Here is a 22,510-nt window from a genome sequence, read left to right on the forward strand (position 1 = left end):
CCCTCCCTCCATGCGGTTACAAAATCAGCAGATAGAGCTGACACTTTCCAAGACAACGTGCCTTTCACTTGGCCCAGTCTGTGAATGACACTTTGCTGCACAGATGTGTAACTCAGAACCAGCCCTGAGCAATCTCAAAGCCACAGAAGAATAAAAAAGTAAAGTAAAAAAGCAGCATCTATTGACAGCAAGCATTGAGAGTGGCAGCTCAGGCAACTCATACGTCTTCTGCCATAATGTACAAAGAAATTCCTTCTGTTAACATTAATATTTGGCAGCTGTTACGGAGTGCACAAGGGCATTTTAGTTAGATTTTAAAGAAAGAAATTGACAAAGAAGGCAATGATTTTTTTCTTTTTTTCTTTTTTTTTTTAATGGAGGATCTCTCTGTGGGTTTGTGTTCATATCACCAATATTCACTTTATTACATTTTATGGAATGGAGTTTAAATGCCAGTATATACAAGCCAACATTTCATTATTAGAGTTTGTGTTTATTCACTTGCCACTCTAAGGCTGTTCCCCTTTGTCTTTTTGTGCTGCTCTTTGTAAAATCTATGATTTATGAATATGTGGCTTAGATCCTCCACAATATAGTGTGGTGAGGTGGTTCAATAACAAGTTATTAAAGTTAAAAAAAATAATCTATAGTTTCACGTGCTTTCCCCACCTTCTATAGCAAGTCCCAGTAAGACTGTGGACTCATGCAGGCATGAGACTAGAATATGAACTGCATGCTGAGACCTCATTCAGCCCAAATTCCTGCTGACTGGCAGCCACTACAGTCAATTACTTTTTTGCCTATGAAACTGCAAGACTATACCCTCAAAGCAATGAAAGTTGCATAAATTAAAAAGGAGGGAAAAAAGCATGCTACACACATTGATTTTAAACTTGGGAAATGAAGACCCTTCCAATAGTCTGAAGATACATAGTACCAAGTGCCATTTGGTTCCCAAATATTTAGCATTTGAAGGATGTGCCTCATATTTATTTCTATTGCTAGCTGCAGTGTAAGTAAAGCCAACTGGCAGTTTCCAGGGCCTGCTTAGGATATGAATTTCTGCAGAAACTTAACGTTTTTTCAGACTTAAACAGAAAGGAAAAAGCTGATTTGGATCATTGTGCCTTTTAGCCCCACTCATGGATTTTTCACCCAACAGAACTGCTGACTCACCACAGCTGCAGAGCCATATATAAGGAGGGACAGCAAACTGGTCACTTCTGCATGACTGGCAGGAAACAAGAGCTACTTATAAGAGTGAAAACTGAAGGCACTCTCCAGAATGAAAATCAATCTATTTGTGAGGAAGACATAGAAGGGAGTGAAGTCTGCTCAACTGTAGCACAACAGCCAGCAGCACAACAGGGAAAGCATGAGATGCTTTATGAAAGGCTTTTGTTGCCTGTAGACCCTGTACCCAAATCTCTGGGGAAAAAAAAGCATAAAACAAACAACAACAAAACACCTTTACAAATGAAGAGCCCATCCATCTGTCTCACGGGTCTGTCTTCAGCAAATGAGGATCACCTCACCAAGTCTGCCAGGTATTAAAAACAGCAAGGCATAGCACTTTGCTGCTGTCAGCATCACTGAAATCACTGCTCTGGTGCTGCATCACCCCTGGGGCAGGGAAGCGCCATGCACGGGAGCCATTCCTCTGCGCACAGCACACTGCTGCCTTTGGGTTCACTTACTTGAACAGAGGAGCTATTGAGATGGCAGTCACAGTCCCTCTGTTACTGTTATGTCTGGCAAACACAGAAGAACAGCTATAATCGTATATCGTCATAAAGATCTAAACTAGAAGGTTCCAGTCCACTTCAGGTTATCAGGATAATTTTGCTACCTCTGGTAATCTGTGGACTGCCACATGCAGTCCTACATATCCATCCCTAGCCAAAGAGGCTGGATGTTGGAATGAAGAGCCCATACCAGCCAAAAGCCCAGCAAAGCCACTCAGCGGGACAGGCAAGTGTCCAGAGTCACTGTTGCTAATGCTGAAGCATGAAGCATGAAGGCTTTGTATCTCACATACCCCACCCACTCTTTTGCTCCAGACCTCAGGAAACACAGAACATTTTGTCTGTGCTTCACTGAGGATTCACAGAGATTAGATAGCTAGATGACCATTGGCAGGATTCCTTTCCCACTAAGAGAACACAAAAACCCATTCCTGCTAAAAATATAAATAATAAGCCCAATAAAACACATTGACCAGCATAAAAAACAATGGAAAAAGCAATTTGGAGTAGTGGTCTACATTACTGGGGTTCTGAATTGTGAAATAACCGATAATCCTGTACATTTTGTTTCTCAAGAAGCATTTGATTTTCTCGTGAGTTTTCATAGTCAAGTCACTGCAGTTAATATTATCACTGGAAATCTCAATGCCTGTAAAACCAATTTGCTGCTTATAGCTGGTGATGGAGCTGCTGAGGATTCCAGTGATGTTGATTTCTTCCTTTTCTTTAGTAAGTTCATTTGCAGGCCCCTAAGAAACAAGAGTATACAAACCAGTTATACCACAGTTGTAAGGTTTGGCTTCTTCTACAGAGGAAAAGTATCAATAAATAAGGAGACCATAGGGATAAAGATGTAAACACACAGCTTCATATGTGTTCATCAAAACCCCCAATATTCAAAGCCAATTTCAGAGTCCCACAGATGTACGTTCTTCTACTGCTTTATTTCTAGACGGTTTTTGTTCTTTAAAGAAATCTAATTCTTGACATGGCTGAGCAACCCAGCGTCCATCTTCTTCAAGGCCTTATGGGCCAGACATGGCAATCTGTCTCTCTTCACTTCTACACAATAAATAGCTGGAGAAATCACCAGGGACATGGGGTAGCTCTTTCATTTCTGTCAGGATTTGTATCCTTGCTGACCACTGGGCTATTGTCATATGTGAATATTTCATGTCTTCCACTAAAGCAGATTGCTTTGAGCAATTCACTCTAGGCCTAGGTATCTTCCATAATCACTGCTGTTGCATTTGTTGCACACAAAAAAATTACATTTAGTGACAATTAGGAGAAGCAGCTGTGAGCTGTACCCATAGCAGGAAGAACAGTCGCATGCAGTTAATAAAAGACTAATTATTGTTCATCTGAGATAACGATTTTTGTTCTGGTAGATCAGACTTTACCTCTCGAGGTGTTTTAGCTGTAGGTTTTTGTGATGAGCTGTAGTGAGCCACTGCATATTCCACGAGGGCACCAAAGATGAAGGTGAAGCAGATGCCGAGGTAAACATCAATGGCCTTAATAAAACAGTTGGTTTTTGAAAGCGAACTTCGTGAGCCGATCATCAGAGTTGTCATGGAAAGCACAGTTGTTACTCCTTGAAAAGCAGAAAAGACCTTCTCACACAGACACTTAGGAAAAGGCTTGGCCTATCCTCTATCCGTGTACCCAGTAGTGGGAGCAGCGTCACTCTGCTGCTATACAAAAACAACACATCTTCTCTTAGCAGATCCATCAACTGAACAGCAGTTAGCAGCACTAGCTACTAGCTTCACAGACATCCTCCCTGCTTTTGACAGCTTGGCTCTGACAGGTACTTCGCTTTTACTTTCCATTTTTTCAATTAATAATAATGAAAAAAAAATACAAAAACTTCCCTCCACCAAGGCTCATTAGGAAGAATGTGTGCTCTGTCCTTCGCTGTAAACCTACCAGGAGCCAGTAAAGGCAGAATGTGAGCAGTTTGTTGAAGCAGAGACTCAAGAAAATTACCATCTATCCAGCCATCAGAGGCACTCCTTGCCTGCTGAAATCTCCCTTTCTCAGGCACTCACCAATGCAGGTCCTTGCAGGCACTGAATCCAGCGTGATCCAAAAAGAAACCCAGGACAACATAACAAGCAGGGTAGATGGCACATAGGTCTCCAAGATGAAATAAAGGACATTTCTTCTCAGCTCAAACTGCAGTATCAGTCGTGGGTAACTGCCTGTTCACAAAAGGGAGAAACAGTGATCGTGAGGAGATTTCCAAGGACCCTCAGCCTGAAATGGGGACTCTACAGCACCATTCAGTGGAGCTTCAATGAGATCATGGGAGATGCCTTACTTACAGAAGCTTGACTCCTTGCCTTAGAAATGTTTCTTATCTAACATATCCTAGATAAAAGCACATGTACACACAATGCATGGTTTGCAGTGGGGCTCCTAAACTTAATCCACACTGGGAATATTTCTATCCAGTGTTATAACTCAAAGTAGAGAAAGGCCAGTACTCTTTTCTATTCTCTTTTTCAGCACAGCATATTTTTTCCCAAGAACTACTTTGGAGGGCCACTGCCAAATTCATTCTTATCTGATGGCCGAGAAATTAAACAAAAGATCTTCTTTTGATTTCAGCATGCTTTGGTTCATGTCCCAAAGCATCCCATCATCTTATCATCACAGGGATTTACATCCCCTTTATTCATTAGTAATTTGTGATCTTTGGTAACTGTGTCTTTTTGCACTCCAAAAAATTTCAGTCTATTTTTTTAAAAATCAGCTTGTCTTTATACTGACATAAGGATTTAGGAGCTGGACCGTAAGTATTTTCAGGAGATATTTCTGCTGTTTAAATAATAGCTCCCTTTGAAGCGTGGAAACAAAAAACATGTTGTTCTTTGGCTGTGTACGCTACAGTAAACAGAAGAAAACCCATCATTTATAAAACCTGGCCATTTTGAGGAAGACTTGCCCCCTTCCCTAACATCTGAGTGAACAAGAGAGTATTTACACTGAGTTCTGCTGCACAGAGGGATCTAAATCCATCAAAACAATGGAATTGTCAGTTAGGAAGAAAGTATATTTTGAAGGTTTAATTCAGGCGTCTGTGGAGGAAGACACTGAGAATTTTAAGAAAACTGATTAAGTGAATGTAAAATATTAAAAGATTCATCTTTCCATCCCACAGAATATCCTGATTGCAGTGAACTGGATTTCACTTTCTTCCCATCTCTTCGTACAATTAAGTTTTGCTTGAGGTTTCTTGAGTCAAACTGCAGTAGTCTGTAGAAGAGAGGGGAGGTGAGAGGGGAGATATTTAGGGTTTTTCTTGCTTTTCTCCTTCACTGCTTTACCCGTTTCCTGCTGTGACTTTGAGATGAGGGTGTAGTAACGTTCCACTGTGTACTGAGAGAGCCGCAACTTTTCTATGCCGTGGACAGAGTCATTTCCTCTCAGCCACGTGAAGATGACATCATTTTCATCATATCCCCCTACAGAGAACAAAGACTGGTATTACTGCGGTCACCCAATAATGCCCAGCTGTTGCTCTGCCTTCCCCATTGGGTGGGAGCAGAAACGTCACCTCCACATTGTAGGCTGCACAAAGACCCTCTCACTGCATCAGCTATTGGTGGAAGCTGGCTCTTCCTTTTGCTTGTGTGTTTTCAGTCTGCTGGTTTTGATTTGACTTAGGAGCACACATCATTGTGAGTGATGCACAACATGAAAGAGTGCAGAGAACCCGTTTCAGACATCTTCGTTGTGTATTTTAAATTATTTTAACATTGTTAAAGATTATTTAACATTCATGGCATCCCCAGATCGATTGCCCAGAGCAGGATAAAACTACTGCAGCGATCTCAAGCCTTGAGCGTAATCCTTTTGGTCACATAAGGTGAGCAGAGGATTGCAACAGTTAAAAAAACCTAAAACTAAAACAGAGTACAGATCGCATTGAGCCCCCTACCAGGTTGAAGAAGCACATTGCTCTGGCCCATCTATTCAACTGCTTCAGAATATCAGAAAAGGTGTTCTTATTTGAGAGTGTGGAGCTCAGACTCTCACGCAGTTATAAACCAGGCTCTTCTGACTACATGTTGCCCAGGTCTCTTTACAAGTAAATGTGTTTAGTGCTTAGGTAACACTGAATTCCTGCTCCAAAACACTGGGATAGATGAGATTAACAGTCCGTGTTCTTATCAGAACAGCCTACATACATATATGCACTGGCTGCAAAATTGCTCCAGGAACATAAGCGATGGCATCACACAATGTCAGGTTCCTTCATCCCATACTCCAGTCTGAGGGATGAAGCTTGTACTCAGGCATCAGCTAGCCATTCACTTCAACATTTTACACTTAATTGAGGAAAAAAGCCTATCAATCTCACTGACTTGATTCTTTTTTTAAGTGCCCTTCTACGGGAAAATGAGTAGGGATGCCTTCATACTGATAATGACCTGTTCATCCTCGTAGAAGGAATAAGATGCAGTTGCAGTTCTATTTTTACCTAATTGTGGTGTTTTATTTTGTTTTTTTTTAATTAGATACAAATTACCAGAGCTTGAGTATGATGAGCTCATACAGTAGGTGTCCAGGGTATGAATCCCTATGTAGAATCATAAGCACGTGACTGCTGAAAATTTCTAAACAGTTTTATAAATTGTGATTAATAGAGAAAATTTTATAATAAATGATAAATTGTTGTTAATTCATCTGGCAAATGTTTAAACAGCATTATTTCTGGGCACTTATCCTAGCGAAGCCTCCAGTGGGCAATGTGCATGTAATTTCATTGGAATTATGCAGCATGATGTAGGACCCAATCACATTTAAAGCAGACCCAAACAAGCTATTCTTTAGCAGAAGAGGGCAATCATTATTATTTCAGGAGCTATTCTTTGTAATAAAGTTAACCACGGTGAACTAATATGATTTTAATGTGAAAGTAATATGTGCTTCCTTAGGTGCTTCACGCTGCAGCCCCAGAAATTTAATGTGTTCTTTTCAGCACTGAGATTTCAAGCATTTCCTTTTGTGACACAAAGTGGGAGGAAGTTGCTTGCTTGTTGCAGAGCTTCACAGATCCATAACAGCAGTACTGCTCTTGTTGAGCTCCTGGGAAAAGCCCTGTCGTATCCCAGGTTTTCTTTGAGCATTTACCTGTTCTTAGAGTTCTTAGCCAACTTTGCCACAGATGAACATTTAATTTAAGAGCAGAACTCACTGACGATTCCTTTTCTTGAGATCTGCAAGGCTGAGACTCCTCCTGCTGATAAGGGTCTCACCATCTCTATTACTGTAACAGGCAACCCTCACAGAGAAGGCTGGCAGGTTTGGGAGGTACAGCAGGTTTCAGAAGCAATGTGGGAAGTTGTGCAGAAAGGGACCACATTTGGAAAACCAGCAACTAGTATTAAATTCTTTCTATATTCAACTGAACAATTTACTCCTTGATAAAGATAGGTTTTGTTACCACTTTTATTTTAATTGCAGTGGCAAAAGTCCTCTAATCTGTAGGTTACAGCACAAACATTTGAAGAATAATGAAAGAAAGTTGTTTTCTTTTGGACATTAATATTTGCTACTTCAGGAGCTCACTGTGATAAATGCAGATATTTAAGATGCATATTCAGTAGGAACAAAAAAACATCCAGCCAGGTTTTGTTATACTTACAGCTCTCTAGCTGCAGTCTGCATGTCTGTGTGTCCATGGGATACTTTGACAGGTCCATGTTACAAGCAACAGTAGTAGTAATTCTGTAGGAGAAAGAACTCCAAAAATCACAATAAAAACATATAATGCAGTATTTCTACCTTTCACCTGTACTATTTCTACATATCAGAGAAGACCACTACAAGGATCCTGATTTGTCATTTAGATCATTTTGATCTATAAAATGAAGGAGCTGCTATAATCAGAAAGAACCCTCCTTAAGATACACTCTCTGCAGCCATACTGATGAAAATGTAACCAAAAGAGGAATTTTGCCCTGCTGTGAGTCGGAGATGCCATGTAGATTCAAATGCTTCCATTGCTACTGTTAGCACTTACAAAGAAGTTACCCCTTGCCACCTGAGGCACAGTAACTAACTGCATGCACACCCTGACTTGCTTCAGTGCAGAGGGTAAATGAATTCACTGCAAGTAAAGCTGCTATAAGCTGAAGTCACTGGCAGTTATGTTAAACTGGGAAGAGATAACACTAAGACCTCACACAGTTACAACATACATTTCCACAGTACACGTACACAAACACTTCTTGCTAAAGAGAAAAAATCACAGCTAAGTGGCATCAGATTAGCAAACAATTTCATCATAGAATGGCTTTGATTGGAGTAGACCTTAAAGATCATGTAAGTTCTGACCCTCCTGCCATGGGCAGTGTTGCCAGCCATTAGACCGGGCTGCCCAGGGCCCCATCCAGCCTGGCCTTGCACATCTCCAGGCACGAGGCATCCATAGCCTCTCTGGGCTCTCCAGCACTTCACCACTCTGTGTAAAGAATCTGGTCCCCTCCATCTGTCCAACGGCAACAGGGCAGGGTCCACCACTATTAGGAGTGTATCACCCCAGTGCCTTTCTCACAGGTATGGCAGGGAGTTGCTCCACCAGGATCTCCTGCTCATGTTCCCTGATGCTCCTTAATCTCTGCATAATTCTGGAAATCTGTTCTAACCACCGTCATCGGGGAAGCCAAAGGTTGGTTTACCTTAAGGCGTACAAGATAGTGCCATTAGAGAACAATCTGATGAGGCGGTTCCCCACAGTGACATCGTGCAGGAAGGACCTTTTTGACTCCACGATGTACGTGTCTGGTACCCAGAGCAATTCCACTAGACGAGCATCCAGCGTGAAGCTCTTGTTGCCATGAAAGACTAAGCGTGGGTCTGTCCAGCGCTGCCGCAGGTAGATGGTGGCTGTGTAATCCTGGGAAGAAGAAGAAGCAGGGGATGCACATCCAGAACACCTGCATGCCATCAACTGTAGGCACATGCCACGTGTGACAAGGCACAATGTGTTTGTTTAACCCGTCAAAGCTGAGCTCCAAATGCATGCAGTAGAACCAACAGGTCATCACAGTTTGATTATGTTTCCCACATACACTCTAAGATGATTTTTGTTTTCAGACTTTTTTTTTTTTTTAAACCAGCAGGGCCATCTCTTCACTAACAAGCCCATATTTCTATGGCATCCACATAACCTGCAGCTGTAGGAGAGCCCAGTTCTCCTCACACCCCCAAGAGGTGGTCACACTAAAAGCAAAGCAGCTTGAATAGAACAGTTTCGGTGCTGACCACAAGGTAACATGAAAAGTCTCTCAAGCAGATTCTATTCTCTCTTATGCAAAATAATTCACTTACCATGTCACTCTCAGATATACTAGAAATACTTGCAATGTCCAGGCTCATTGCAATTTGAACAGGTTCTCCTGTGGAAGGAAAGAGAATGTAAGGTGCAGTAAAACCGCTGCCCAGCACAGGCACTGCTCCCAGCTACCCCAGCACAGCGTGCTCTCTGAAACTGCAGAAACCCGAAGGACCAGCAGACACAGTGTCACAGGTAGTCCTGAATCCTGGTTGTCTACTTCCTATCCTCAACTTTTGAAATCCACCACCAGAGGGCAGCTGATGCACACGGATGGATGTCCTGCTCAGAGCATGGCTTGGTGCACTGCCTTCGGCCCCTGTGGTAACACAGCAATGCCTTTCTGCGTGGGACTTGCTCTAACTCCTTTTCCTCATCTCTTAATCACATGCAGGAAAGTCTATAGGACACTTCCTGAATTTCTTTCTGATTTAGAGGGTTTTGTGTTGTTGCTGTTATAGTTCTTTTGTTCGTTTCTGAAATGTTCCAAATCAAAAAAATATGTCATTTGCATAAAATATGTGTATATATATTTTAATATAGCTGCCATTTACATCCTTCCTTCATTGTTAAACACCTGAAACCCACTAAAACTCTGGAGGAGGTCAAACCTGAACCTGACCATTTGTATCTCATGGCTCTAGATGGCATCGTCTGGTATAATGTGTCTGTTATGCAATTTGGAAGCTTCAGTTTGCTTATGTGACAGGCTCTAGCAGAGCTGTTCTGTTCCTGCGTGAGACATTTTGTGCATAACAAGCTGCTAAATGTCGTGTTGTCCTAGAAATGTACCACCATGGTCAGAAAAAGGAAGAAACTCAAAGCTGCAAAGAGCAGGAAGTCAATCTGCAGGAGCTGCAACGGAGAAATGTGCAACTCCTGGAGAAAGCTGATAGGTAATTTTTCTAGTAGGCTTTGTTGTGGTAATGAGTACTGGAAGACAAGCAAAGTTTATGAAAAATGTTCACAGTATTTTTGTAAGCTTTCATCATTATTTTTCAGGTGCTGAAAGTCGTCCCGAAACCCTTTCACTGCAAGAGGTTGCAAGAGGTCCTAGGAGGTGGGAGACCTGACAGCTGACAGTAGCCTCAGGTGAGTTCCTAAATAACTGACTGCCCCTCAGATGCTGTCTCTCTGGAGCTTCACAAGGGGTTTAAAGGAGATTTAGTTTTTGTCTCAGAGTGGCGGGAATGCATGTGCCAGAAGCCATATTTCTGGAAAGGAGAATTCCTCTATGTCCACTGTCTGAGTAAACTGACAAACAAAAATAAAGCAGAAAATCACATGGGTAAGGCTCTAAACAAAAACATACATGATTACAGCAGAATTTAATTATTGTCAGATCTTTCATAGAGATGTTGAAGTTTATAAATTCCCTCACCTTCATAGATGGACACATTCTCCTGCCCCATGTAGGCATGTGTGCACCACACATTCAAGATAACTGGATGCATAGAAAGGAGAGCAGCCTTGGCTACTAGCTAATTTTAAAAGAACTCAACCTTTTAAGCTGGGGCATGCTATTGAAAGCTTAAAGCATGCTCACCACTCTACACAAGCATTACAGACTGTTCTTTGAATAGTGAAATGCACAGAGCCAACGTACCACCAAAGTAGGGCCTGAGGTATTTGTTGTATCCCATTGTGAGGTTCTTAAATCCAGGGAGGGATGCTGCATCACTGCCACCCAAACTGGACACACGTCCAAGTGAGCATTTCCTGAGGACACAAATAATGTACTGCTAAGTATGTGGCCAGGCATGCTGGGCACATCAGGGGTGCAGCTGCATCCCCAGCCTGTGCTCAAAGAAGCAAATTACTTAAAATAGTTATTTGAAAAAGTACATCATTGAAATAATGAACACTTACTGACACTGCTTACCTTGGCTGAATAATTAATACCTTAGAGAGGTGGGAATACAGCAAATAGCCTGAACAAATAATCTCAGGTTTCCAGACAGTGGCTTAAGGACATTCTTAAAAGGCAAATCAAGCAAGGGCAATATATCACAAAGCTTAATAGTAACCTGTAATCTCCCCTTCTCATTCCTCCTCGTAAAATGTATACAAGGAACCTTTTTCCTCCTACATACAATAACCCAGGACAACTCTTACTGCCCAACAGCTCCTCCTTCTTAATTATCATTCCCATAAGCAAGCTTTCATCCTTATTTGTTAGCATCGGGCAGCATCCCAACAGCTGCCAGAGTAAAGCCTCTAAGAATGCCAAGAAGTGGAGAGGTAAAACAGCGAGCTCTTCACAGACAGCAAGGCAGCACCGTGAGCAGGACTACCACTCCAAATTACCACTACATATCAAAATTAACATTTTCTGTACTGAAGATACAGCAGATATGTGGCACTGTGAGGTTCCCAGAGCTGTGCCATCCTGTAAATAGAAAGCTACAGAGTTTGGGGGCCATAAAAAAGGTGCCATGGTGCAGTGTGCTTGTGGAGGCATGTGTTCACTTGATGAAAAAGTGAGTGAGCCATTATGAGTTTGATACTGCTCTGTGAAGGGCTGAAGGAGGTGCTGCCTCTCTCCAGAGACTCAGGACTGCTGGCCTGTCCTTTAAAGCTGGGTTAATAGTCCTTGGACGCTTGCTGAAGATTTTAGATCAAAAAGAAGCTTACAGCAGAACTGAGCAGTTATTGTGCAGCATTAGCTATATTAGAGCCTTTAGAACTTGACTGCAGTCAGGGATGGCAGTAACAGCTGGAAGAAATGGGGTGGAAGAGGACAGTGAGCAAAACCACCACAATTTCCTGCTCTTGAACAGAGAAAAAGAGCTTGCATTATCAATGTACATTATATTTTGGGAACCTGTGCAGGTTGCTCCCTCTGCCTGACCCCTTAATGCACCCAACTTCCTATGAGTGAGCTGTAAAACTGGAAGCATTGTTTCCTTTTGATCCACATTACTTATGTTAATCAGAATTCAGATGACCTGTAAAGCAAAACAAACGCTCTACTTGCCTTTGTGTTTGAAGGAAAAGACACAGACTGAAGAAGCAGAAATATCTGCAGAACATCTCCGGAGATTATTTCAGTATTTGCTCTGCTCTTCTGTGAAAGAAAAGGAGATTTTTGTGATTTAAGGAAAACTATTTGCTTAGGAACATGATTTTGTGGAGGGCTGTTAGAGTTAGGGGTAGTATGGTTGGGTTGCGGTTGGACTTGATGACCTTTAAGGTCTTTTCCAACCTGAGCAATTCTATGATTCTATTTTAGGTGAAGGGGCTGAAAAAGAAGTGCTGCACAGAGTCAGAATCCCACACAGCAATGTTTAACATCCTCAACACACAGTGACACCTGTTTTTTCCTTCTAGCTCAAATCATTTTTCAGCACCATGCTATGTTTGCACTTTCCTCATAAAAGATACTCCGTTCCAAAAGTCCTTTTGCAAGCTCACCAGACTTTGGTTACCACTGTTGCACTCCATTAGCTTGTACCTGAAGCAGCCCATGCTATTAGTAGTAGTAGCATTGGTGAGTCACTCAGCATGCAGCACTGGATGAAATCATTCTACTTCAAATGGGTTTCGTTGACCTTTCTGGGAGTGGAACCAACTCCTGGATTCTGGCCTGGAACTCCCACAGGCTCATGATGGTGCCACAATGGGCAACTCTGTCCATGCTCTGCATCCCTGCTCTCTGCCTGAAAGGCTGCATCAACTGCACACCTTTATTGGGGGTATGGATAACTGCCACACAACTGTGTGCTCTCACAGCAAGCTGCTGCTGCAACAGGAAGGCACATGAAGGCACAGCTGCCAAGGGGGAACTGCCACTGACCATCACTAGTTTGAGCTGGAAATACAACACTGCTTGACCACTAGACTGTTCAAAGTGTACCTCAATGTATCAGTTTTCCTACAGGTAGTGGCAAAGCAACATCATTCTTAGATGTAAGTTTTCCTGTCCGTCAGACTGTCACAAATTGGGAATGGCTGTACGAATCATCAGTCCCTGAGCCCTGACTTGCACAACTGTGAATGAGCACTTCAACTTCAAACGTGGCTACTCCATAGTAACCCACCGGTTAGGAATTTTCCTGCTTGGGTCAGAGCCTTTCTGCAGTAGCTCAACACAGCCCAGAGGACACTGTGCCTTCTCAGGTAACTGTACAGCTCTGGTGCAGTGGAACAGTCGTGCTCCAGGCAGCAGGGACATCTTTGTCTATACACAGCCAGTGATAATACCTGAACGTTCAAAGCACCACGAATGCAGGGCCAGACAACAAGAATCCCACTGGAGAAAGGCAGGATATATTTCAAAGTAAAATATGCTCTCATATCTGCCTAACATCTGAATTCCCAACAAGTGTTTGCGCTTTTTGTCCTAACATGGTGTTCAGATGTTTCCAGATGTTCCCAACAGCTCCTCAGTACCATGTAATCATAGAGGGCTAGAGAGATTAATCATCTACCTGTTCACACAGCATTAGACCACAATTTTGATGAGAAAAGAAGGATCAGTGCAGTAAAGTAAGAAAGGGTGATTTAACAAACCAGCATGTGATTAAGTATAAAAACTGATAAATTTCAGCTGAGGAACCCTTCATGGACAACCCTCATGAGCATCCATTTTGCAAAGGAGTTGCAATTCCTAGCATTTTGGTGCATCCGTTTCTGAATTTCATTCTGTCTGTCTATCCCAGTTACTGAGACCTTGTTTTGAAAAAAAACAAGTCAAATTCTATTTGTTTTGATGACTAATGCACAGAGGCCTCTTATGTAGTAAAAAGCATTCCTGTAAAGCCTTGTTTATGGCTCTTGTTAACTGAAATGCACACTGCAACGTGTGTTACTTCTATCTAGCGAAGACAGTAGATTGAAACAAACCAAACCAACCTGGATAAATCTCTAACTGCTGCTTCCACAAACCCGAATGAACTCCACAGTCCTGTTTTCCTCCTTCCAAACACGGCTGTGAAGACAAGTATATCAAGAGTTGGGAAGCAGTGATCTGTTAGTATCCAAGAGAGCTAGAAACTCAATGTGCCAGAGCACTCACAAGGCCAGAAAAGGGTGACATCTGTGCCTAAAACTGAATATCACAAAAGCAGTTTTCAGCTATGTACTGAAATATAGAGAGAGAAGTGCCAAAACTGTGAGACTATGCTTTTTGTGGAAGCCTAAGAATTATACTGTATCAGGAAGCAGAACTACAATTCTGCTTTTATAGTTCAGAAGCTTTCATCAGAGATTACTAACTTCATTACTACAGTATGCTGGGAAGGAACAGTTTTAAGATTGTGCATTTATGCTTCTCTATTTAGTAAAGGATTACAATGGACTTTTAACAGAAAAAGAAACTTAGACACTGTTTAATCTTGACATTTTGTATGTAATAGCACAGCACAGGCAATACCAGTAGTTGTGAAAGCTTTGCTTCCAGCACCAATGTTACCTAAAATCATTTATTGCATATGTTTATTGCATATGCTCAGAAATAAAGAAAGCCTTGAGAACTTAACAGCTCACCCAGCTCCATGCTCTTCCTACTGACAGGGAATTATTCAAAGATGCAAGTATTACAGCAAAACATGCAAGCAGACTCCTCAGGAGTTAAGCCTCCATCTGCTTCCATAGAAGATCATGAAATAATGCTTATTTACACCAGCCAAGACCATATGTATAAGCCTCCACTATTACTCAGTTCTATGTTCCTTAATTCTAGCGCATCCCTTTAATCTGGAAGGGCTGGTAAGAGTGAAAACCCAAAAGGAGAAATATGATAGTAGAGAGGTGTACACTGACACCTGGTGGAGCCCGGATAGCTTTGCACTGCCGTCAGCATCACCCACAGCAATCCACTCCTCATCAAGCAGATACACAGCAAGGGAAACAGAAAGCTCTACAGGCCCACACTACCTCCCACTTCACAGGTGAAAGCCCCATCTGTGCCTCACTGCACAGAGCAGAAGATCAGCACATTCTCTGATGTTCTCAGGGCAAATGACATCCCAAAGCCAGGCAGAAGGAGCTGTTGCAAGAATCTGAAAAACCAGCTATAAGAGCAGACCCACAGGAGGAGTCAGTGAGCTGCAGGCAGTAATAGTGGCTGAGGGAATTGGGATGGAAAGCATCATGACACCCTCACTGGAGTTTCCAGCTTCGTGACGCTGCACCATCCCATGCCGAGCTTTCTTTGGCCACCTCTGTGATTGCAGTTGCTAAATACAATTACAAATCCATGAAAGAAGAAGAGCATTGTGGATTTTGGGATCAAACTTAACAGGCTCTGTAGAAGCCAAGATATTACATCCAGGTGAGCAAGTTTATTTACAAGAGGTTTGAGTGACTGAAGCCTAACAATCTGCCTTTAAAAAAAAAATAGTACTTCTTCCCCTGCCCACTCTGAATTATGGGCAGCTGTCTGATCTTGGATAATTAGTCTGGGGATGTGGGTGGGAAGGGAATTTTGTATGGAAGGGTTCATGGCACAACCTGCTCTTGGCATAGCTGCAGCCAACAAGCTGTATATTTTGATGATTATGACAGCTGTTCAAATTTTAATTTACTGGCCAGACAAGTCATGAAAGTTTTATTTTCAGTTCATTCAAAATGATTTGCCTGTCAAGTACCTCAAATTTAGAGTTAACTTGAAATTATTTCTTTTTTCTTTTTTTTTTTTTTAATGTTGCCCAGAGATGAGGTGGATGCCCTGGCCTTGGAGACACTCGAGGTCAGGCTGGATGGGGCTCTGAGCACCTGATGTAGTGTACGTGTCCCTATTCATTGCAGGGAGTTGGATGAGATGACCTTTAAGGTTACCTCCCAGCTCAAATGGTTCTGTCATTCTATGTTAAATATCTATTTTGTCAGGCCAGAAGAAAACGTGGAGCTACTACAAGGAAGAGAAAAATTAAACAAGACAATGTGCCACATATTTCTGCAAGCCACTCCTACTGGAAACCTTACAGATTTGATGCTAAAAATCAACGTATACAGAATTAACCTTATTTTTACAGAACTAAGTAGTTAATGAGGTCCTGTTGTGTGTCAACAGATACATAAGCTCAGCCCTCAGCTGATCAGGACCAAAGGCAACATCAGATGTGGATGCAGGGAAAGGGGATGAGACATGGAGCAGCACCACACAAACTGGTAATACCAAAATGAGTTGTCTGAATTTTTAACTTTGATTTTTTTTTTTTTTTTGCTTTAATATTTTTTAACTAAAGGCAGAGAGAAGACTTCTAAGTCTGCTAACAAAGCACACTGCCATGAAGCCTTTCCTATTTTAGCCTTCTGTCCAAATCTCAAATTCATTTCATTTTTTTTTTCTAAACAAAACACTTAATTTTTTCTCCTTTGATTTCCCTGTTTGAAGAACTCAAATTTCAGCCTGCTTGTCTGATAACAGGACAAATGAAGGAGAACACCAGCAGCCCAATTTCTGCCTGGAACAGCAGGAGGCACATGCTGAAGCTGTTAGCCTCAGCTCAGCAAGACACGTGCCAGGCAGATGCCAGCTTCCATAACCTGCTTTTTGCTGTTCACTTGCCTTCAGTGGTTATCAGCAATCACGGACAGGTAAACAGGTGACTTCATCATAGCCACAGAAATTTCAAGAACTTCCGTGAACTTTTGCTATTGGTAAAAAGTGGATTCTTTCCATCCACACCACTGTCATGACATCACATGAAAAATGACCTCTCAGTTCCAGGAACAGCAGCACCACCGAGGGCCTCGCTGAGGCTGCAGCACACACCCTGCTTGCTTGAGGCAGCCCTTGCTGTGTTTCAGTGCGAGGCAGAGCTCAGTGCTGTGTGCGACCAGCCCCTGTGTACGCACAGGATCACACAGTGGGGATGGGGCAGGAGCTGCACCAGAAGGCAGCTGTCCCAAGGGCCTGGCTGCACTAACACAGCATAGTATATAGACTCTGCTTTGTGAGCTAGCACTTGGAGTGCCACAGACTTTTATACACACTGATCTCATAGATAGTACTGTTAGTTTAGGGCAGTATGAGAGCAGGGAAACTCTCCTGTTACTTACATGACACCATATGCTGCAGGTCTGGTTCTTGTCTTATTCATTCCAATGAAAGACAGAGGTAACTGCAAGATACAAGAAACGTTAATATAAAATCGGGTTCAGCCCTTATTTAAGAGTGTTAAAGCCATGCCAGGTAATGCATTTATGTTTTAAAGATGCTCTGATCCTTCAAGCTGCTGCGGGAATGACAGCCATTGCTCACATCTCCCACCCAGCACACAGGTCTGCCTGCAGCTTGCAGGGTAGAGTCCTTCAAATACATGCAGAAAGCCTTAAGTTATATAAAAATGAAGTATACTGAGTTTTACTTACATGGAATAAATTCTTCCTCTGGAACGTCAAGCTTGGTTTCTGTTTGGTCAATTAATTTACTCTAAACAAATGCCATGTCTATAAAATTTCTAAGTAATTTGTTTTATACAGAAATTTAACTTGCTCCAGGCACATTTTTCTCCTGCACTGGGTATCTTAACTCCAGCTGCAATGTAAACTTGCCTGCAATTTTCTGTCTCCTATGGCTGCAGATCCGTGAGCTCACAGCTGCCCGTGCTCCATCATGTTGGGGAATTATTGCTGAGCACTGGTTTCATTCATTCAAGAAACCTGCCCCTCACTGCAGGCACTGATCCAGGGCCGGGTGCAAGAAGCTCATCTTCCCTCCTAACAGGCACAGAGATCACCAGCCAAGCAACGTTGCTTTCTATGATTTTGCTCTCAACTTGCCAACCCTGTAATTGTAACCCTATATATACGGTCCCTCCCACCTCAGCAGTTCTGCTCACTTAGTCTCCTCCATTGTGTGTGTGCAGGTATTTTATGTGAGACTTAATTATTCTTGCTCCTATCAGCCAAGACAAGCATGCATGACATTAACTCCCTCGTGGGACACAAAATGGTGCACGCTTCCAGACCATCTACGTACAGAAATGGATAAAGGCTGTAGGATCTTCTTACATTAAAAGCAAATTAAGCAGAGGTGGTTTACTAAGAGGCTTCACTGAGTACTCAGCTCAGTTCTGAGTATGCCAGATGAGGAAATGGGGGAAAAAAAAAAAAAAGATAATTACTATGGGAAGATTCTCATGTGAGCAGAATTTGAAAATAATGAGATTACGTCATTGTTTCTGACTATTCTTACAGCGTGTAATATATAAACTAAAAGAGGAGAGATTTAGACTGGATATAAAGGAAGAAGCACGGGGTGCCCAGAGGTGAAGTGGATGCCCCATCCTTGGAGCACTCAAGGTGAGGCTGGATGGGGCTCTGAGCACCTGATTAGTGCTGGCATCCCCGTTCAGTGCAGGGAGTTGGAAGAGATGACCTCTAAAGGTCCCTGCCAACATAAATGATTCTATGATTCCTTATCTGACCCAGGCTCAGCCAATTTACCAGAGGGCTACAGCCACAAAGCCCACACAGCCAGCACCTGCACTTCCCCTTTCCAAGGGATTCAAAAACACCGAACAGGCAAATTTAAAATAAGAAACGTGCAGATGTGCTGTTTTAATCCTGGGTTTGCTTTCCTCTGTCATCACTGACAGCCAGGTCAAGGGGAAAGTTTCCCTGACAGAGGTTTGTTGGCTGGGCTCCACCGCAGTGCTGCGTGCAGTGCAGGCTGCCCATAGGGCAATGGAGCAACAAATGTGATGCAGTCGAGCAGTCGCTACGTGCCTTGGCCCAGCCCTCCAGGAGGGAAAGCAGGAGGGACTCGCTGACCTCTCAGAGGACAAAAGGAGCAAGAGAAAGGATCGCTTTGTTATGCCTGAATCCTTACTATGCTTCTGCCTCCCAGGAGCCCGTCTGTGTGCTGAGATGGGCAGAACTTTGTTGGGTGGAAGGATGCAGTGTGGGCAACGGAGGGAGCCAGGACGGAGCAACCAGAGCCTGTAAGTCAGGGGCGACACACTGATGGATAAAAACTACCAGATGGAGCCCAAGGAGCACAGCTCCACCGTTCATCTTAAGGATACAGCAGTCTGAATTTCAGTTGGGCAGTGAGATACTCCTGGGCCTGCAGAGCTCCCTGTGTGAAACACCTGGGCCACGGTTTGAATCGGTCACAGTGCCACGTCCAGCAGCCGTACGCTGTACTCAGCCCTGTGTGGGGTACAGCATAACTGCAGGCCATCCCTGGGACGGCGCTCATCAGTAACTGCTGGCTGCTCCCAGAGGCATGGATCAATTGGCAGATATTATAATCCCTTAAAATATTAATGCCCTATCAGGGAGACAATTTCACTGGGCCTGGAGACTCTTCCGTTATTAGAAATTATGCCCCAGCCTTAAATAAATTAACTCAATAAATGTCTTAGCATGAATACAAATTCCTGCTTAGGGCCTGCAAATAAAATGATTTAGAGCTGTTCTCCGAGGAAAGATGAGGTGCTTAAACTTGCAAAAGAAGAAGAGCCACCACATTCATTGGTCTTTTGTTCTAAATTGACTTCTCCTAAACTGACGGCATTCCTTTCAGAAGGGAGGGCGAAGGTTTGGGAAAATTAAGTGGTGACATTTTCTTACGCTGTGCTTCATGGCTTCGGTGCTGAAGTGCACAGATGTGCTCCCAGCTCCAATGGCAGCCCTGGCACTCAGGATCCATCCGTGTCCCCAGGGCTGGAGGGAAGCTCACCACCCACCCTTGGGCAGTGTGTGCCCACAGCTGGGAGGACCTGCCTGGTGCAGTAGCTCTGTGCAAGCCTCAGCCTGCAGCCCTCAACAGCCACAGTTCATGGGGTGCCCACTAACAACCTCTGCAGTTAATGAAGCCTCAGCAGGTGGTTGCAGTTTCAACAAGTGATGAGGCATATCCAGGCCCATTCATCATCCCAGGCCTCCCGTCAAAGCGTTTGCCCTCTTCATATTGATGAATTGAATGTGGCAACGTGAAAGCCACGCTGTCACATTTCATTAGAGCTATACTTTGCACCCAGTAGTTCAAGACTACTTCTACAGCTCTGCACTTTTACCAGTTTGAGTGTGAGATCACCAGCAGCAGAGGAGCACCTTGGCTGGCCCTGAGACACGCTCACATCACCTGCATTTCTGGCTGTGGACTTTCATAGAAGCTTCATTCACAAACACACTGCCATTCCTCTCCATAAACATACTCTATAAACACACCCCTTCAGAAGCTGATTTTCTCAAGTGAGCACTGCCTGCTTTGCTCTATTGGCACTGCAGTCCTGGGCAGCTCATCCACGATGCCAGGAGATGCACACTGGGTTGTCTGCCTCCTGCCTGCTGCTGGATGTCACTGCCCACCTGTGACACGCAGAGAGCCTGCAGCAGGAAGGCAGAGCTGCACTGCACTACAGTAGGAGACCATCACAGCAACGCTTCCCAAAAGGCAATGCCTGAGCTCAGGATCCAGTGTACACACCACATCCTAAGACAAGGCAGTGAATGGATGCAACCTGCAGATAACAATCTCCAGGTTTATCTCCTCTGCAATATTTCTGTCTGTGCACTGGTATCAGTTTGATGAGACTCTGGTTTTTAATAACCAAAGCATTGTTGTTTCCTGGTTAAGAGCTCATGTGGCAGCTCCTTGGTCCTGGCTTAACAAGAGTGGAGCACCTTTTGTAGATGGATGCATTATTTCCATTTCTTACTTTTCAATTCATACATAGTAAAAATACAAGAAAACCTCAGTCCTCTGCTGCAAGACACACAATAAAGATGCAAGTCTAGATGAAAAAATAGCCACATTCCACTTGACTGAATCAAAAGATTTGTGAAAGAGACCACAGGTTCAACTTCCTCTTGTCTCAGATAAAGACAAATTCCATCAGAAGCCAACCTCAGAGCCACTTCACATACAGGAAACTCTATAAGAGGATCAAAGAGATCACCTTGGCAGCAGCTTTCTCCTGAGTGTTCCCTCTTCACTGCATTGACTTTACATCTGTACCTGTTGCACTCCCACCCGATGCAGCGCTGTGGTGCTGTGCTGGTGGTAGAACCACTCCCCAGCAGCAGAACGTGCTGCAGCTTCTACCTGCAGCATCTGAAATTGCTTCTTAGCACACTCGATGCTTTGGATAAATGCAACCCATGCTTAGTGAAGTGAGAAACTGAGAAAAAGGGAAGCGTGTGGGCAGGGAGAGGCATGCAGACTATTCCCTCCCTCACCAAGTGCCCCTCACCCAGCACTGGATGCCCACTGCTGTACCTGTGCTACCACGGAGCCCTCAAGCACCCACCAGCATCCATAGACACCACCAAGTCCCACAAGTTGCTCCCAGATCAGAAGCCTCTGTGAGCCTTTCCCTGAGAAGCTGCAGCTGCCTCCAGTGTGGGATGTGCCATGTGGCAGCCCACGTGGGATACCACCAAGGAACAGCGCTGGGTAAAACAGCACAGTCCTGTATTACATTTAGGACCTGTTATCTTAAGAGCTATCTGTGCAGTAATGTGTCTCAAAGCAATATGGCAAAAAGCATGCTCAGAGCACCGACCTCCCAGCTCCGTGCTGGGCCCCTCAGGAGCACAGTGGCTGGGTGGGCAGTCCCCCACCTCCCCGCCTGCCCTCCCGCCCTCCCTCCCTCCCTCCCTCCCTCCCTCCATCCCAACATGTGTGGTTCTGGCTCTGTCTCCATATGGGCTGGGCTCTGCAGCTGCTGGGGATCCTCCTGGAGCCGGCCTGTGCTCTGGGAGATGATTCCTTAATAGGCTGATCTGTGCTAGCGGAGAACTGAGGAAGGGAGGAATACATTATCAGCTCTGATCTGGCGTTATGACATGTTTTCTGCTTTGGTTCTGCCTCCCAAAAGCAGAATTAATTGCTTGGCTAGAACATGCCAATAAATCAGTTGGCTTTATTTATTATTTATATAAATCCATCACCACTATTTTCTGCAGCTTTGTGCCGGGCTCCTGGCAGTGACACCCACACCCACTATGACAAGACGTGATGGTCAAACTCTTGCCCAACCACCTGGAGGTACTGGCAGGGATGGGCAGCACAGCCACGGCACTGCCCTGCTGTCAGACAGCAGCATGCTGGTGGCATTGCTGCCCCATTCCAACATTTAAGACAACTGCCAAGTCAGAGCCATTGCATAACTTATCTCTCTAACTTTTCTAAAATAGGTGCTTGAAAAGATGGAGAGAAGACAGGAAACTGATAGCGTAAAAAAACAAATGTCACTTTTCACCATGGGCATATTTACAACAAACTCTGACTTGACAACAGTGTCTACAGCAACAACAAAAAATAAAACACTGAATGGTAAGCAGTCCACTCTGCCTGGGTGAAAGGATAAAGCAAGCATGAACTTGCAGCCAGCCTCCCCCGCTGCACAGAACGGTTGGACTTTGCCTCTGTCCCAGTCTGCAGTGCAGGCTGCTGATGACTGATGGCCAAGGCCTGTCACCAGGGATGCATAAGTGCCAGCAGTGATGCTCC

At 43.8% G+C, this 22,510-nt stretch overlaps 1 protein-coding gene and 1 long non-coding RNA gene across 10 annotated transcripts in view; one reads left to right on the plus strand and one right to left on the minus strand.

The window, feature by feature from the left end:
- Positions 1 to 22,510, plus strand: part of LOC122164326 — a 49,347-nt gene that overhangs the window by 25,341 nt on the left and 1,496 nt on the right. For 5 of the 8 annotated variants that reach the window (XR_006170206.1, XR_006170202.1, XR_006170199.1 and 2 more), the window contains 2 exons: positions 9,881 to 9,992; positions 10,099 to 21,451. This is a non-coding gene — a long non-coding RNA (uncharacterized LOC122164326). The remainder of the gene's footprint in view (positions 1 to 9,880; positions 9,993 to 10,098; positions 21,452 to 22,510) is intronic. The other 3 variants (XR_006170201.1, XR_006170205.1, XR_006170203.1) reach the window with 3 other exon arrangements.
- Positions 406 to 17,326, minus strand: LOC122164324 (gamma-aminobutyric acid type A receptor subunit pi). Of its 2 annotated transcripts, XM_042826261.1 has the most exons (11): positions 17,104 to 17,326; positions 13,951 to 14,026; positions 12,074 to 12,163; positions 10,703 to 10,815; positions 9,093 to 9,160; positions 8,441 to 8,658; positions 7,405 to 7,487; positions 5,081 to 5,218; positions 3,800 to 3,952; positions 3,149 to 3,342; positions 406 to 2,494 (listed from the first exon to the last, which is right to left on the minus strand). In XM_042826261.1, the coding sequence occupies exons 3-11, from the start codon at positions 12,127 to 12,129 to the stop codon at positions 2,180 to 2,182; spliced, it is 1,338 nt and encodes a 445-aa protein (XP_042682195.1). In that variant the 5' UTR covers positions 12,130 to 12,163; positions 13,951 to 14,026; positions 17,104 to 17,326; the 3' UTR covers positions 406 to 2,179. The 2 variants fall into 2 exon arrangements, with proteins under 2 accessions (XP_042682195.1, XP_042682196.1); XM_042826262.1 differs by lacking the exon at positions 13,951 to 14,026.

Source organism: Centrocercus urophasianus, unplaced genomic scaffold, assembly GCF_019232065.1.
Source record: "Centrocercus urophasianus isolate 14NV4802_14NV808 unplaced genomic scaffold, USGS_Curo_1.0 seq_26, whole genome shotgun sequence".
Lineage (NCBI taxonomy): Eukaryota > Metazoa > Chordata > Aves > Galliformes > Phasianidae > Centrocercus > Centrocercus urophasianus.

Bases quoted from the DNA above. Each gene is read 5' to 3' on its own strand.
- LOC122164324 (XM_042826262.1), bottom strand. From the start codon at position 12,129: ATGTTCTGCAGATATTTCTGCTTCTTCAGTCTGTGTCTTTTCCTTCAA. The intron at 7,488-8,440 runs GTAAACCAACCT...TTTCTCCTACAG, and splicing joins ACTATCTTGTACGCCTTAAG to AATTACTACTACTGTTGCTT. The intron at 3,953-5,080 runs GTAAAGCAGTGA...TTTTGTGAACAG, and splicing joins AAAGTCACAGCAGGAAACGG to GCAGTTACCCACGACTGATA.